Raw genomic sequence first — 18024 nt, 5'->3', positions numbered from 1 at the left:
TAAAAACTGTAGTTTTCCTCTTGTAATTGTTGCATAATGCTGAACTTTCCTCTGGATGAAGTGGCAGAGACTCATGCTGCCAGCTGGGGCTTATTTCTACTTTATTCATAAGAGAGTCTCGCATATAAACCTAAATAAACACATTTTGTAATAGTTTGGTTTTTTATGTATTCATTCTGTTGTCCATGTCATACTGTAACAGGTTTATTTTTTCAAATGTATGTGTGCCTGGAAATACAGGCATACTGTTTTTTAATTAAAAATGTTAAAAGTTATTCATTTAATTGTCTGTGCAAATGTTTTCTGGCCATCTCTTAAAGTACGGATTTGTTCCATTGTAGCTTGGCAAGGACCCCTTTTTAATTTTATGACTAGTAGCTTATGAACACACTGATGACATGTAATAAGCATAGAAGCAAAGAAGGACTAATCCACCGCTAATCTAATTTAATTTGAATTAGATCAAATGGTTTCAATCCAATGTTTTTTACTTTATTTTTAAAAAGTCTGTGTATAAGAGTTTTGTGCTGATTAGCAGAGAAACAAACATGCCCTCTCGTTTCTCCACTCTCTCAGAACAAAGAGCCAGAGTCGGCCATAAAAAGTCCCTTTAACAACAGTTTACTGCCTGTTAAAAAATATGGTACTAATTACCAGTGGTACTATGTGCTGATGGTCACCGCCGTGGTTGAAATCTGAACGGCACAATTAGGAGCAATCAGAGTAAGAAAAAAGACAGACAGTTTCATTTCCTCAAGCTTTATTATTTTTTTTTCTTGCATGAATGTTGGGGAAAGAAGTCAGTCTTTTACAAATCAAATCTTATCGTCAACAAGCATTTGCTCTGAATGAAAATGAGTAGATTTATGCCCACATTCAGCGACCGGCCACCAAAGACAGGCCATCAAGACATGCAGCTAGTCAAAAAACACTCAGCCATGTGGTATTGTAGGCTACTATTATCATTTAATGTCTTTTCTAATAGTGCATTTCAGTTTTTACCACGTCAAACATTCTGCTTATGACAAACTAACAGGCAAAGTGTGTTTTAATAAAGTCTCTGATTATCAAAGTTAATCTTCTACAGGCAAAGCTTGTACATTTAAGGAAAATACATTAGAGATCTATAACTACAGGAAAAAAAATTTTATTTTGGTCAAAAGTTGCTAATGTACAAAATACAGCACACCAGCCTCTATTCCTCTGCTCAATTAAAATTTACTCTCTGGAAAGGCCAAGTAGGGAATATATCTAAATTATGTCAGAAACATATCTCAATTACACTGTAAACATCTAAATTACTTCAGCAACGTAGTAATAGTGTCATCTCATTACTGCATCTTTTGTCAAATGTAATTACATGAAAATCAAAGGCATGAGTGGACCAAATTTAATCAAAAACATTTAGCAGGAGGCCATGAGAGCAGCAACAAACACACGGAGGGAAAAGGAGCTGCTACACGTCATTGACTGGAATAAACAGTTTTCCTCTCGTCTGCGCTCCCTTTCTTATGGCTCATTCAGACAATAGGCACACCGTAAAACTTCAAACACTCACAAAGAAGGATGGTGGGCTGAGGAAACAGCAGACATCAGCTGCAGAGAGGAAAGGACGGCTGGTCTCCAACAACGTCTGTGTCAAACCGGCTTCTGATTTAATACGACGGCAAGGTAACACGCAGGGTTTGTTAGATGTGCTGGCCTGATAGTGGTCTGTTATTAAAAATCTAATCTTGAAAATTAAGGAAGTTCCTCCCTGACCACAGCTGTATCAAAATACTCATGCACTTTAGAACACAACCCATCGCACTAAAAATAGCTTGTTATCCTTAAAAGAAATTACTACTAGGTGCTTTCACTCGGAGATGAATGCTATTTGAGGGTAAACAATAAAGAATTTTGCCCAAATTTAAAATGATTGGAAATCTCCACAAACTACAGCCATTGCCATCTTAAAAAACCCCATCAACCTTCAAATCAACCCCAAGAAATTAAATATTAATACTGTATGTAGCTGGGAGCACACTGATTTGTGACCAGCTCTATGAAATGAGAGAAACACAAAACACACTGTATAAATCCGTGACATGATTTGGTTTCAGTTCAACACGTCAGTGTGTCAGTATGATGCTGCGTGGACAGACATGGGGGAGTCAGGCAGGTGGGCTGGATGGTGGTGGTTGTTCCCGGTGGAGAGGTGGGACTCTAGGGGAAGTTGGTGGGGAAGAGGCTGAGTGGCTGGCTGTCGTTGGTGGGCAGAGGAGAGCGGTAGCCCTCGAAGTTGCGCGGGATGCTGCCGCTGGTGGAACCCGAGCTGTTACTAAGGGTCTCGATGCTGCCCTCCCTCTGCAGCTCTGCAGGGAGAAAGAGGGAGAGAGAGAATGTTGTGTTAGAGCCATGAGGTGATCTGTTTTAAACCACATCGAGCTGAGCTAATCAAACAGCAGAACGGTGTTTGCCAAATGTCCACATTCACAACTTGTCTCTGATGGATCCTTATTTTGACAGAAACTAAATGCCCTCATTATGATGGCTACGTATCAAACCTTAATTTTTGAGTATTAAACAATATGTATCCATGGCATCAAGTATTTGAAATCTGGGAAGCACCACACCTCCTGATTTAAGTCAAAACTTTCCCAATTGTGCTTATTTTATTTTGGCATGTTTCTTGTATGGCGGCTTGTGCTAAGGCATCTTTAAACATTGTTTGAGCAGTTTGTTTTGTGAAATTATGGGAAAGCTCATTTAAAAAAACATGTTTATGCTCCCCAGTAAGTAAAAATACTGCAAAAAAAACAACTCTTTTGGTATCGGTTGGTACCGAAACTCAGGTATTTATTGATAAGCTTAAGGGCAACTACTAGTGTCATATTAAAGAAGCAAAATATGTTTAAGCTGCGCTAGTGCCAACTGTGTATGTGTAAACTGTAACTAAAAGCTAAAATATTTTTCCTCTAAATAAAGTGGGTTAGATAATCTGGATGAACTGCTGCTTTACAACCTGATTGTCTGACTGCTCATGTTTCTTATTCCCTGGGACTACAAATGATACAGCAACAAGCATTTTCAAACAATATGAGACAAGTTTCAATTCACAAAGTGTACATGACAGTCAAAGGTGCACAGGACACTAAACATTTTACAGTATCATTACCAGATTGAACAGACAGCGGAAATAAAAAGGGTGATCCCAGGAGTTTCCCTTCTTGTTGTTACCATGAATTACTCATCAGACCACTGTGAACCTGCGTCTGTGCTGTAAGCAGAGGAAGTCCACATCTGTGTGATTAACCCACAGCATCAGTGGACATCAGTTATTCTGGGACACAGCAAAACTGACTCCCAACATTCTGTGGGTGACGCAGTGCATTCTTCTGACATGTCACGCTGCTACCCAGCCCTTCAACATCCCTCACAGAGGACTGACCAAGCTGCTCTGGTTCCATAAGGAACCTATTACCGTTATTACATGCTGTAAACCATATTGGTCGATATATGGACAGAATGGCGTGCACGTAAGTGGCAGCACAGTATTAAGACTGTGATGCATGTAGTGTATTGTGACATCCATCAGGAGTCTAGCTGTATTTAATCTGCTGCTGCTGCCTGGCTGCTCTGCTGACAGTGGTCGACGCCCTGTGAATATACAGCAGTGTGCATCCGTGACAGAATATGACTGTCATCAACAAATTGAGAGAAGGATTTGATAATGCCCGTACATGGGAACAAAAGTGCACATGGTTACTGCTACTACATGGAACATGCTCGTCTGGGCAGCACACAGACGAGGGGGTCGCTCACGTGGCTGGTTCTTTCATACTTGTATATACAACTTTTACAACCTTACTGTTTTTTCTGCTTTGCTTTGAACATGCCTCCCGACAGGAGTGCGATCAACCAAACAGCTTGTTTGATGTGCAGTTCTGCATGACCAGTTGAGTTTTGGTGTGTATGTCAGCTCCTCTGTTACCCATAACATATTCACAGAAGCATAATTCCGGCTTAATGTGCAACACACACTGGCCTTGTTGCGTAGTGTTGCATCATTTGACACATGTCATTTGACACCTGTAGCAGAAGACAGAAGAAGTAGGCAAAGTACAGCAGCTGGGATGTGTCAGGAAATTAATGTAATAAAACTGCTGCTTTTCAGGAGAGTCAGCACTGCTCAGGAGGCTGCGTTGGTGGAGACGTGGATTCAGGAACCGGTACCAAGATGATGACCAGATAAGTTTGGCCTATCAGCCTGCATAGAGTTCTATAAAGCTATAAGTTATCAAGATAGTGATAATTTTATCTTCTTCACAGAGATTGTTGAAATATGCTGTTAACATTACAAAGTAAACAACCAGCGATACACTGGTACATTACCTTGCGTTGATTAAATACATGGGTCTGACCACTACTTTGGTCCTCAGGAACCCAGTGTACTTTTGTTGCTTATTCAATTTTCATGTATACAACAGGCTTCACTGTATGTGAGGAGACAATAGTGCTAAAAGTGATACAAAGGATGGGCTGTTTTGGGGTGAATGAAAAAAAAAAATCAGTAATTGAAAAGATGGCCTGCATTAGGCCAGCTAACATTAAAAACTAGTGTAAATAAAGAACTAAAATGAAGGCTGAGATGCTCTCTGTAGCTGTAATCTATTTTGACCTACAGTTTTGTTCTGGTAGCAGTTTAAAACAGTTTCCACTCCTGGAGTTTTTACTGTGCCAGAATATCATGCTATTAATTCTTTCTACAGTTCGAGATGATGTTGACCTGCACACTGCTGTCTGTCAAAAACTAACTGCAGAACACATCAGTGACCTTGAGATGACCAGGACTTCTAATTAGCTTAGAGTCTTCAAATTCATAGTGCACTGACATTAAACCACAGCGTGTGTGTCCTGCAGATGTTCAGAAGCTAATATGGATACTGTCTCTGTCACGGAGGGCATGCAGGAAGTGGGAGCTTCTTACTTTAGCTCAGGAAACCTAATACAAACCACACTGTTATTATCCCAGCTAACACGCAATGTGCCACTCTGCGATGTTATCCCAGCCCGCCATCCCCCCTTCCACCCTCACCCCCCTCCCGTTTGATTTCCCAACACTACACAGGGCAGAAATGCTACAGTAATCCCCGGCAGAGGTGAGGACTGCAGGTTCACACAGCTCTGGGTTAAGATAATGTGTGGATTTATAAGGCCAGCACAGATACTTTCTTGGAAGAGCACTAACATTTTAACCCTACAGCTCTCACATGTCTCCACTGAAAAATTTCAATGTTACTATATACTAGCAGTTGCAACCTATAATAGCACAATAAACAATAAAAGCAATAATAATGTTAAAAACAAACAAACAAACCCCCCTAACAACAACATCATCATTTAAGAGGAAAACAGTACTGACTGTCCATTATCAGTAAACTGATAGAGTAGTCTGATTCTGCACAATTTATTTTTTCATATGTGTATATAATATTACGGCACACCACAATGCCGGGGTTTATCTGTAAGAATATGGGTCATCTGTAATGATATCATTTTTCCAGCCATGGCTCCAGGCAAAGAGACAAGTGCTGAAGCCTGAAGAGACTGAGCCTCGCCTCTCTGCAGGCCTGCACTGCTGCTGTTCGCCAACTCCTCAATGGAGTCCAGGAGGATCCAAGCTGATCTCTACAAAAATGCTGCACTGCCTCTTTTTACCCATTAGTAACTCTTCAGTTTCATGCAATCAGAAAATGATACAATGCCCCCCTTTTAACGTTCTTACATCACAGCATCTTTGCATCTGACTGTAACGGCCAGCCACTTGCCCTCCCTGCTAGCCTTTTTGCCAGCCCCAGCTAGCCCAGCTGGATGTGCACTGTTGCAGTGTTATTGTAGGCGCTGTAAGCTGCTGAACACCCCAGTAAAGCCCTAAAGGCCCTTTCTAGTGCTGCCTAATCCACCTCATTGTGTGACGCCTACCAGCTATTCAACAAGTCTTAACCTCTCACGCCCCCGACACAATCCCCCAGCGCTCTAATGTTGGGGATCTTTCCCTCTGGGGCTGATGTCACTAGGTAAAGTAATATGGTTATTTACAAGGTGGTTTTGTCCGGCGTGATGTGTAGATAATGCTGTTCTGGAGGGAGGCCAATGAAGAAACTGAAACTACTACAGGGATTGACTGATCTGGGCTTTTAAAAGATGGCTGATCTGAGCCAGTTGATAAATATTTTCTGCTAATATATAGTGGCTTATCTTTAAAAATGACAATTTCAATGCCAAAAATTATATGTATGTGAAATTAAATGTGGCTATTTTGGTTTTGGTTTTCTCTAGAGCTTTATTCTTGTAAGGGGAAACCCCCTCAAATAGCATTTGACTATTATTTGTATTATTTGTCACTGAATTAAATGTACTTGACCAAGACATGCATAGCCTAGCACATGTATAGCCTAATCTCGGAAGTCTTCCTCTGCTGGTGTTGACTCTGTGTGGCTGCTGGGACCGGAGCTGTGTTCTGCGATGACACCAGTGGCCGGACTTCAAAAGAAAGTTAAGTCAACGCGAGATAGAGAGTCAAAAAAGCTATCAGTAAAACGGCAGCAGATGCCACAGCTGGAGATAAGGGGTCAGGTTTTTCAGGCCAGAGTTGGAGGGGGGGGGGGAGCGGGGTCTTGGCAGTGATGAGGCAAGGAAAGAAAATATAGCTGTTTTTGGAGACGCGTCCTCACACAATCCGACAGAGACACATAAAACAACACAGCGGCAAGTTAATACCTCATCAGCCAATCGGTCATACAGAGGGAATGATCAGAAACAGTCCGCTCTGCACCCCCGGCTGTGAACAGGCCTCAATCCTCTTATGCTCTCACACAAACACACACAGACTCCAGCACGTTTCGTTTCATACAAAAACAAGCTATATCTGGTCTCAAATGCAAAGTACAACTAATACTGCAGCTGTAACTGAAAATTTGTAATATAGAACAGACTGACGATCATCAATTTATATTTAAACAAACTCCTAAATTCCTTTTTATTACAACTTGTTGTTTTTTAGTAGATTTGTCCATCATTCCTATCTGCAGAGATTGGGGAACACAGCAAGATCACTGCAACTAATATTATTTCGATTTTTAGGTAAATGCTAATCTGAATTATTTGTTTCGTGATTATTATCAATTTATTCAATGTCTGCTTCCCAGCTTTTGCCAGAGCTTTCAACTACATTTCACAATGTTTGTCTCACCTGTCTCAGTCTCACCTGTTATCACTAAAGTTCCATCCTGTACATGACGATTACACGTGATGACAACTGAGCTATCTCCATGAAAACAAAGAAAACTCCATCTGCTGAGGAAGAGATATTGTTTAAAAAGCTTTGGAAAAAAGCTTGTAAGTAGATTTTGAGCTAACACTTATTTATAATTTTTGGCACAGAATGATCTTAGTTCTAAGCCTGTTTAATAATGAGGACTACAATATGACCAACTAACGAGTTTGTCTTTCTATCTCTGAGAGGACATGTGGGCCTCATAAGTGCAGAGATATAAGAACTCGCACACACAGCTACATGTACAGAGCCCTTCCCGTGGCCCTGACTAGTGTGTCGGTGTGTGTCATGTGCATGTTGTGGTGAGACTAGACTCACCACTGAGAGGAAGGGATCAAAGAGAATACAAAGGAGCTCTTAATCAGAGGGTCTGTGCCAGCCGGGCTGGGTAGAGTCCCATCCATCCATCTATCCATCCATCCTCTCTCTCTCTGTCTCTCTCTCCCCCTGAGACGCTGGGATGGGGGCAGTAACCCATAGCAATAGTATACTTATCCCAGCTGATTGTTTTTGTGTTTTAACTTTAATCTCACCGTTGGCCCCAGCTGGTTCTGATTAGTGCTCTCACGTCACATTCCAACCCCAACAGTCTCACACTCACACACACACACACACACTCTTGCACTTACACAGAAGTGCATACACACTTGCCTATGGGAAAAATAATTCACGTATATATTGGTGTTGTATCAAATGTGGGTTCCTTCTGGCTGGTACCAGTATTTTGAAAATAAATCCACAGGTAGTACTTACAATGATTTATTCACTGCTATTGAGTCACTACAAGGTTTGACCTTTATAATCAACAAACAAGTAAATTATAAAGAAGAAATATTCAGCGTCTTAAGGACACTTCAAAATGTGAGAAGCAGCAACCCTGCGATTAATGGCTGACTCGTGCTACCCTCTGAGATACAGCCACCAAAAATATGGCTGAAAGATAAAGAATATTTTATGTGTTTTGCTTTTATCTTTTGCCAAGTTACAAAAGCCTATGAAAAAGGCACTTGGGACACTAGTCTAAGTGGAAATCCAGGACAGTAATTTTGTACATGGCATATTGCTGGAAATTAAATAACTAAAATGTAATCCATATGTGGTCTGCCATTGTCTTTGTCTTGATTTGATCTTGTTTTTCTATGTAACCAATGCAAAGTGGGCTATAAATGTCAGGTGCCACTTTACGTCCTGAACGTTTTGTTTTGATCTGAACTTGCCTCTACTCTATGACTTTCTAGCAGAATGCTTGGCGATACGTATCTACCAAATTCACTAGCATTTTTAACTGTGGTGACATTTTTATTCATAATGATGGTGCTACATGACTTGGGGTTGTCTCTACCTGCAGGGATGACAGTTCTACTCATGTTAATGACGAGGAAATTATATTTTTATTCCAGAGCCACGATGCTTCCACTTGCCTTTTATAGTTTCCACTTGCAGTGCAAACACTGAGTTCATGAGTCTTCTTCTTCCTCAGGTCCGTAAACCCCCCAGACTGCCATTACTTGGGTGTCCCTGCTGATTATGTATCTGTGTTGGTGGACGCTCACAAACGTGAACAAACTATTGCCTATTTTAACTCAATACCAAGGTGGGAAGGTAAGATTAGCTGTGCTAAGGAAATTATGACAAATGAGTTTCTACCTCAACAGGAACTAATAATAAGACCAATGGGAATGCTGTGGAAAACATCTGTGAAGGGCTCTGAGGGAAATAAACTTCAAGAACTACTTCTCAAATGCCTTCAGGTTTTTGAAAAGGCTACAACTTTCAGAATGTGTGTCACATAAGAAATATAGGGTTTTTTAAATGTTTAAAACATTGTCATCAATGTGTCATCAATCAATGGCACTGTCATAACTTAAGATAGTGATTTCAACTAGACCAATAATATATGTAAAATACCATTAATAATAAGGACTTACAGATGTTTTACACATGAAAACATGTCAGCATCTCTATGTGAGCCCTTACTCTGCACAATCCTTAGAAAGCTGTCCAGTTGGACGATTGAGCCCACATTAGTGGGAAAGCTCATTAACATCTACCGGAGATCATCCTGATGGACTGTGAAAAGCCAGGCTTAACACACTCTACTGTGTAAAGGACAGCACACATTAATGCGGCTGGAGACACACACACCACATACAGCATATCAGGATAGATGCCATGTGCAAGGTTCAAATGGAGCCATGTGCCTGGTGTTGAAACTTCTTTCATTTTATCTACTGCTCAAATGGTTGGGACTACCCGAGACCAAACTCAGTGAATCACTCAATTTTGTATTCATTCATATTTAAACGACTGGCTAATGCTGCAGTCCTGAAATCATGACAGAAATGAGGACTCGAGTTTGAGACTCGAACTCGAGTCCGACTTAAGTCGCACACACAGTGACTTCAGATTCGACTTGAGACTCGTCCTTGAAAGTCTTCAGACTCGACTTGGACTCGAGGTTTGGGACTCGTGATGTTGTTCAATGTTTATTTTTAGGAAACGTCTGATGAGTTTGCTGTTATTCCCCACCCTGCGTTACCTACAACCTGCCTACATAACACGTAGCATCAGCTCACGTGAGAGAGGACAACAAACACCGGCAGCTGCTGTGCCATTCATCATAAAGTCTGGCTTTAAAAACTTCATACAACAAGAACCAAACAAAAGAAGTGCCGAAGGCATCTAACGTTAGCTTGCTTCTTGCTTTAGCTATGACCTACCGGAAGATGAATGAGCATTTGTTTACTCGCTGAACTTGTGGTGGTCGATTAACATAATCATTAACGTTGCGCTGGCTGCCATCACGTCGGCTGCAAACAGCTTACAGGTTTATAGTTGATCATGTAACGTTACAGTTTTGTTTGTTAACATTACACTGGTTTGAGAGTCTGGGGTGTGTGTTGACTTACAGTATTTAATAAGCCGTCAATAATTGCATTGCACATTACATGGTTGTGCTCTGTAAGTGAAAAACAGGTTACAATTACAGAATTCCTTACAGCTATGCAGTGTTATAAGCAGCCTTGGTTTGAACGCAGAAGGTGGTACAACATTCATTATAACCATGAGAGACTTGAGACTTGACTTGGACTCTAGCTCAGAGACTTCTCTGAATCATGAAGATCCTGACAGATTTACATCTTTCCCAAATACAAAAAGATGCTTGAAACACCTTTAAAAACAGACTAACCATCTCACATACTGGCAAATCCACTGAGAATGCATGATGGCCTCATGCTTGAACTCCACAGGGTAAACTCCAGCCAGCAGCTAGTCCCATGAATCACGATACTCAACAGGTTGCGTGATTAAGGAACAAATGAAAAAGAAAGTAAGTGATTCATGGGGCTAATTCAGGCCCTTGAGTGGGGACTTTCTCTCCGTCTTCTCTGACCATATATTCTAAGCTACACCAGCTTCATATGCACAGCTGACCACAACTTTCCCAGCGGCTGCTCATTAGGGTGTGTTATAAGGGGTGCCAACAACAGGCCCAGACACTCCCGACACTCTATGTGGGCCGCTTTGAATTAGGCTCCTAATGAAAACCTAGTGGTGACCCAGGATTTGACTGGCTACTTACCCAGAGCAGACTGACAGCCGCCTCACCACTGGACACTGTGAAACTGCTTTTATAGGCCGACTGCTACTCTTGACATGAGCCAAAAGAGAGCAACAACAGACCCAGCATGGTCTATCAAATGTCTAATATAAACAGTAAATTTGTAAAATAATGTTGTGCTGAGTATGTTCAGCTGAATTTGCATATTTAACAAACACGCATAGAACTAATAATACAACTCTAATGGAAGATTGCACTTCATGGGGCCCATTTGTGTGCATCATTGTCATGTACATTGCACATGAAGGTTCAGCAGAAGTGTGGTCATTAATAAATATGCTCCTAGTCAGTCACATCACTGGTCTTGTCACTTGGAAACTGCTCAGTCAATCATAGTAACGCATGACGACAACAGCTCAACAAAAAAAAAGAAAACTCACTATTGTTGTGTGGATGGTGCGGAGTGGCACGATGTGAACACCCAGCACCACAAAATCGCCAGCCAAAGACAGACGGTGTGTTTTCGTCAAACAGTCAATAAGAATTATGATGACAGAAATGAATAATAGTTTCATCAGTTGAATAATAGTTTATAAGAAACTGCTTGCATCAATCCGACGCCACACGATGTAAATGGTTACATCATATCTTAAAGTGGCAATGTTGAAAGTTTTTCTATCACTGAATCAGGTAACACAGTGCCAATTGAGCCTATGGCCCCGCTGTTAAAAGTACGTACGTAAAGTAAGTGCAGTATTTATATATTTGCAGATCAACAAACGTGTGTCTGTGGTGACACAGCTGAAAAAATATTCTGTATAAAGTTTTTGCTATTGCATACTGAACATTTCCTACTGCTGCAGCTTCACATTAAAAGCACTTCATTATGGAGTCTAATCAGTCTCAAAATTAATGAATGCACACAGAAGGATTCACATATAGGGGTGTAATGATTCACGTTCATCTGGTATTACACTAAACAGACACGGTGGAAATTTTACATTACGGAGCGACAGTCAACGCACCACTGCAGATGTCACTCAAACGTTAGTTTTGGTTTTACATTTACAAACTGCTTGTCATTTGTCATTGCATTTGGGTGGGGGTGTTTTGAGACTCTGCTGCCATGGGTCGATTGACAAATGCATTGTTTCAACAGGGTATTATTACCCGTTGCCGTTCAGATGGCTCCTTCTGCTTCAGCCAATTAGGCTGTACAGTGTGTACAGACTGAAAAACCTCAAAAAATGAATGAAGAAACTTACCAAATACAGATGCTTTCATACAGTTCACAGGGCTCACAGAATGGTTTGATGAGTATGAAAATGATGTGAACCATCATGCTATGGCTTTCACCAGATCTCAGCCCAACTATCTCCCACAGCTAAGGGACATTCTTGAGCGATGTGTTCATCCTCACCATCATGATATAACCAAATGAGGAAATCTCTATTGGAAAAAAAGGGTGTTCATCCCTCCAATAGAGCAAAGAGACTTGGAGTTATGCCAAGGAGCGCTATAGAACCTTACTAACATACTTTTTGTTGGTTTTTCCTTTATGTGGCACCCATCTGTATCTGGGTTCAAACAGTAGCTCTGTTAACTCTGTCAGTGCAGGGTGAGGTTTGGCCGAAATTCGATCTCTTCTCTACATGTATCAAAAAAGTGCTTGAGGCTCACATAAGCATATTAAAAAGACATCAAAAGTAAGCACATTCAAATAGTTCTACTTGTGTAAGCACTTCACGAGCAAACTGCCTATGATGGAGGACAGACTCTGTGGAGGACAGACTCTGTAGACCGTTCAGAAACACGAACACGCACGCTACATATGGTTTGATGTCCTTTGACAAGCACGTTGGGAGACCCCTGTCAATGGTTTTGGACAGGAGGGCTGGTCTCAGCTGAAAGAGGCTGCTGGTGTTGGTGTTTGCTGAGGAAACGGATGGACAGCACTGTGTCAGGAGGCTGTCAGTCATCATCACATCACGTATCTGACCAGCCCAATAACCAAGTAAAGGTAAGGGCCAGATAAGACTGTTGCTGAACACTGTGTGTGTGCAATGTGGTCAATATTATCACAGAACAGTGGTAAAAATACTCCATATGTGTATGTCTGCCTCTGTGTCACACTTTTAACACATTTTAGAAATAGTTATGGAAACTTATCTCTAACTCTGCAGGACTGATCTTTCTAGGTTAAAACATTTACATATTTCACTTCTGGTCTCTAAGATTTGTGTGCCAAGATCCTTGCAACCTTGCTGTACAGTACACAAGAAATCACGTTGGACTACTAATGTACAGTGCATTAAACTATCTTTGTACACTGCACATTCATTACATATTAATGGGAGAGAGTGGGGTCGTAATTATAGTTCAATCTATATTCTCAGATTTTATATGAGACTCGTTGAGATATCTTTTTTTGTGAGTTATGTCTTGGCTGGTGTAACCCTGGGACTTTCAATATAATCATGCATTTTTGTATGGAATCCCCAACAAAATCTCTGAATTAAACACAAAAATACATTGTTTGTCCATGCCCTCAAGAATACAAAACTGCTTAAGTTTACAGGTAAAGGCACAAAACCACTTGGTTAGGTTTAGGATAAGAATAGGGTTCAAAATCACCACAGGGTCGTGGTCAAAAGAAACCAAAGATGACTGTCAGTAAACCAACAGCATCCTCCCATGTTAAAGAACAATGTTTTGTCACCTGACTTCCTACTTTGCAAAAAATGGCTGATGTTGTTGTTCTTCTTGGGAAGATGGTCTCAGAATACCATCAAATGTCTTCTGACCTGGCTGTGCATGTCAGGCCAGAAGTCTGGCATGAGCTGGACATCATGTCTGATGTCTGATAGTATTCTTTGCAATACTATAGAAATGATGTATACATTCGTCTCTGCATCAGTCATATAGGTAGGTAGGTAGGATTATTGTCACAATACAACATGTTGTAGAGTGAAAGAGTTTTGTAACTCCCCTCTGCTACGCAGCAGACAATATCCATTAATAAAGAATCAATTATGAAAAATGGTAACAGAAATAAACTATCATCAAACTATCATCAGTGGAGCAGTGCTGAGGATGAATTAGAGTTCAAGAGTCTGATAACTCGGGGGAAGAAGCTGTTCTGCAGTCTGGTGGTGCGGCAGCAGAAACTTCTCTCTCTTCCCAGAAGGCAGCAGGGTGAACAGGCTGTGGCTGGCTGGGTACTGTCCTTTAGTATCCTTTGGGCTCTGTAGGCACCTCACCTCACTGATTTCACTGATGCTCGGGAGATGGGTACCAATGATCTTCTGAGCAGTTTTAATCACCCGCTGCAGAGCCCTCCGGTCCTGGGCCGTGCACATCCCATGCCAGCCAGTTAGTGATGTTTTCAGTCAGGATGCTTTCTATTGCTCCTCTGTAAAAGCTGACAAGCACTTGGCGTTGGAATTTGGCCTTCTTAAGCTTCCTCAAGAAATCCAGTCGTTTCTGAGCTTTCTTCACCAGCGTGGAGATGTGAGATGACCATGTCAGCTTCTCTGCGATGCTGATTCCCAGGAACCTGAAACTGTTCACCTGCTCCACCTCAGCTCCACTGACATAGACAGTAGTGAGTGTCTTTATCTCCTTTTTCCTAAAATCAATGATCAGCTCCTTGGTTTTGCTGACGTTGAGCAGTAGGTTGTTCTCTGAGCACCACTCAGCAAGATTCTCATCGTTGTTTGAAATCCGGCCGATGATCGTGGTGTCATCCGCAAACTTCACAACAGAGGTCTCTTCGTGTAGAGGGATGCAGTTGTGGGTGTAATATCAGAGTGACATGACGTTTTGCTAAAATGTTAATAGTGGTCTGATTTTGCCTGTCTAAAAATAGTCACCGTTAGAATACACAGACATCAAACACACACATTTACACACAAACACAGGGGTCTCTGCCATGCTTTTGTTGGAGCAGGTGTGAAACCAGAACAGCGGCAAATGAAAGCAAACTTGTGTAGGACTAAAGAGCTGGTGAGAAGAAGAACAAGGCTCCATTAAGCACAACATCAATGTACTACGGGTACTTGTGTACAGGTTAACCCTGTGAGACACACAAACACATACTGTACACACACACAGTCAGCAAAGGGTCAAAAGGGAAGAAGGTTTGTATAAAGGAGCAGAGTCCTTTGAAAAGCTGCTTATAGACGCAAAGCTGGACACAAAGAGGTGCTTCCATTACATATGGATTGCCTTTATATACAGTAGAATGTTGTAGACGGGGACAAATCTATCAGGCTGGGTTTAGAATAAACATGTTCGTTGTTGGGTGGAACATGAATCAGACACAAATGCACTTTCATTGCTTTCTTTGAAAAGGTTAGATGCGGGTCACGAGAGCGGATGTTGGAAGGCTTATATTCAAAAATGCACATTAAAATGAATTGCTGTGGGTAGTGCCATAAACTCACTGGACAACCAATTCTGATGTTGTGTTATATCCAGATTCTGGATTCATCATGTGCACAAAGGACAGAAAGCCAATGCATAAGGGCTATTATTTTTTGTTTGATAGAGGTTTGTAGTGATATGTACAAAAAAGCAGGTGAAGATTGCAAAATCCAGGGCTCACGTCCTTAATTAACACCCAGGACTCCATCAAAACCTCAATTTAGTGGCCTCAAAAATTACACTTCATTTTCTATTTATTAATGCTGTAAAAATTCTTTCCATCAAGAAAGGAGCATTTCAACACTGAACAGGCAGCCAATTCACTCATGCATCTTCCAAATAATGTATGTAGTGCTAGCATGGATATAACGCTGGTGCTGCCATAATTATTTAACCTTTGCAGTTCTGGTACTTCTCTACATATTTGAAAAGCCTCAATTAAGTCTTTAAAATTCAATAAACATAAACAAGTCCCCCCCCAAAAAGCAAGATAAAAAAAAAAAGATCTGTACTTTTTTTTCCTTTTCCTTTTTAGAGTAACATCTGAATGTTTAATTGTGTGGTGTTTTAAAAATTGCCATTCATATTACTTAGATTTAATTACATTTATACGCCATAATCATTTTATGTATATAATATGTATCTTTGTCATACTTCTACTGAACACACTGTATATTGTATATATATATTATGCGTACCAGTGAAATGACATTTGATAGCTTTATTTACATTACCTTTACTGTTCTCACAAATATTTTTGGTTTATTTCAAGAAAAACATTTTGGTTCACTAAATTTAATCTGACACAAATGATTACTTCTACAGCAGACAGTCAACTCTAGATAAATTAAACTAGTATGCACTGAAATGTTACAGTACACGGATACTATTTTCAGGTAATGACCCAATGAACAGAGTCAGTTCGAATTTCAGACTGTAATCCACTTCATCAAGGGATCCAAGGGCTTTTCTGGGTCTTTTAACTTTTCTTCTAACCTCAACAAGAAAAACACAACATGCATAAACCAATCGGAGGCTTGAAATAGCTGCCAGTCTAAAAGGAGGCTCTAGCTATCTTGTGCAATCTTCCTCTAAAATTACTGTCATTCTGTTCCAGAAGATGATTGCGCTCATCATTAAGATGATAATTTCCTAATTACTGAAAAAGACATCCTTGTACTGTTTGTTTGTCTTTGAGTGGCGTGGAGTCGAAAAGAGAGATAACGTTATCTCTATAGCATCAACATGAAGCAGATGTTTTCATGCGTCAGCTCTAATTGTTTTAAAGCGGCATAATCAAAGCTGAGAGGCTACACAGATCCTCAATGCACAGCAAGTCTTGTAGTAATTTTAGTCTGTATAGGTATAACACAAAGAACATGATATCATTGCTTCAGTTTCTTTCGGAAAGTGTGTCAGTCTAGATAGACTTTGTTTGCCAGTGTTGGGCTTTAACGTAAAATCAATGCTGCCTACCTTCCTCTCACAAAGGAGAAGATATAATTGTGTTCAAAAGCCCCAGAGGGGTAAGCAGCCTGTAAAACGTGCTAATGTGTGGAGACGGTCTCATCCTGCTGCGCACAATCAAGGCAAAGCCAATGTCAATTAAGAGTTGTTGTGAAATTTCTACCATGATAGAGCTGTTAATGCACTTAGAAGAACTGAATAACATTGGGTGGAGTTAGCGTCTCATAAGGATCTGAATGTTATACATGCTAAGGAGTTGAGATTAGAGTGCTTTTTGGTTTTCTTTATTCATCTTTCTATGTATAGCAAAACATTTTTTCACTTACAGTTTCTCACACGCCCTTGGGTAGGCATAAAAATACTGGGATGTGGTTGTGTGCCAAATGACACTGGTGACCAACTCCAATCAAGCTGGGAGTGGGTTGTATGTCATCAGGTTTCATGCTTGTTAGTTCTTACAGAAAATATCAGCTGTGCAGGAAGATAAAATGATATATATATATATATATGTTCTCATCAAAAATGCGAAAGAAATAAAAGATTAATGTTTCATCACGACTTTAAAGTCTGCATAATCTGAAGGAAACAGGGAAAGGAGTAAAAAGTTGGGAAAGAGGTCTGGACAACACTAAGAGTGAGAAAGAGAATACAAGAAAAGAAGAGTAAATGTAGATACTGTACACATACTGTGTGTGTGTTTCCATGGTGCTAAATGTGAAGGTCAGTGCACTGACCAGAAGCATGCAGGATATCGTAACGATTATCATAAATAATAATCACAAATTTGCCTTTTACTCTACAGCCATCCAGAACTACTGTACTGTATCACTGCATTTCAATACCTTCTTTACATTCAGCTATACTCATCGCACACGTTTGATTTAAACCTGTATTCACATTCACAATAGTTCATTCAAGATATAGCCGACTATCCAATGTGCTAAGTCTGTCATGCAACTATAAAAGGAGAGTGCTCAGTCACCTTCAGATCACTTTCTACAGCTTCAGTTACATTTCTCTATTTTATTTTATGTTACACTATAACCAGAGGCACTCTTCAACAACTGTGACCTAAAAAACCAACATTGTCTAGGTCAAGATGAGCAAGGTAGGTGTCAAATCAACAGATGTGCTTTTACCGGATATGACACCTGAGGAAATACTCTGAACTTTTGTCTAGTTCCACTAAGGCATGAGCACAAGGGACCATATGAACTTATACAGGTAATGAGACCTGTATGTCTCTGACTGA

At 40.6% G+C, this 18024-nt stretch overlaps 1 protein-coding gene across 2 annotated transcripts in view; it reads right to left on the bottom strand.

Moving 5' to 3' along the window:
* Window positions 1-743: 743 nt before the first annotated feature.
* The window catches only part of bcas3 (BCAS3 microtubule associated cell migration factor), a 344304-nt gene continuing 327023 nt past the window's right edge, over window positions 744-18024 (bottom strand). For both annotated transcript variants that reach the window (XM_038692467.1, XM_038692465.1), the window contains one exon: window positions 744-2354. In XM_038692467.1, coding sequence (XP_038548395.1) covers window positions 2206-2354 — 149 coding nt within the window. In that variant the 3' untranslated portion in view covers window positions 744-2205. The remainder of the gene's footprint in view (window positions 2355-18024) is intronic.

This window comes from Micropterus salmoides, unplaced genomic scaffold (assembly GCF_014851395.1).
Source record: "Micropterus salmoides isolate LMB-PRFRI ecotype aquatic unplaced genomic scaffold, ASM1485139v1 Ms_hic_scaffold_3, whole genome shotgun sequence".
Classification (NCBI taxonomy): Eukaryota; Metazoa; Chordata; class Actinopteri; order Centrarchiformes; family Centrarchidae; genus Micropterus; species Micropterus salmoides.
This window is presented reverse-complemented; position numbering and strand designations above follow the sequence as displayed.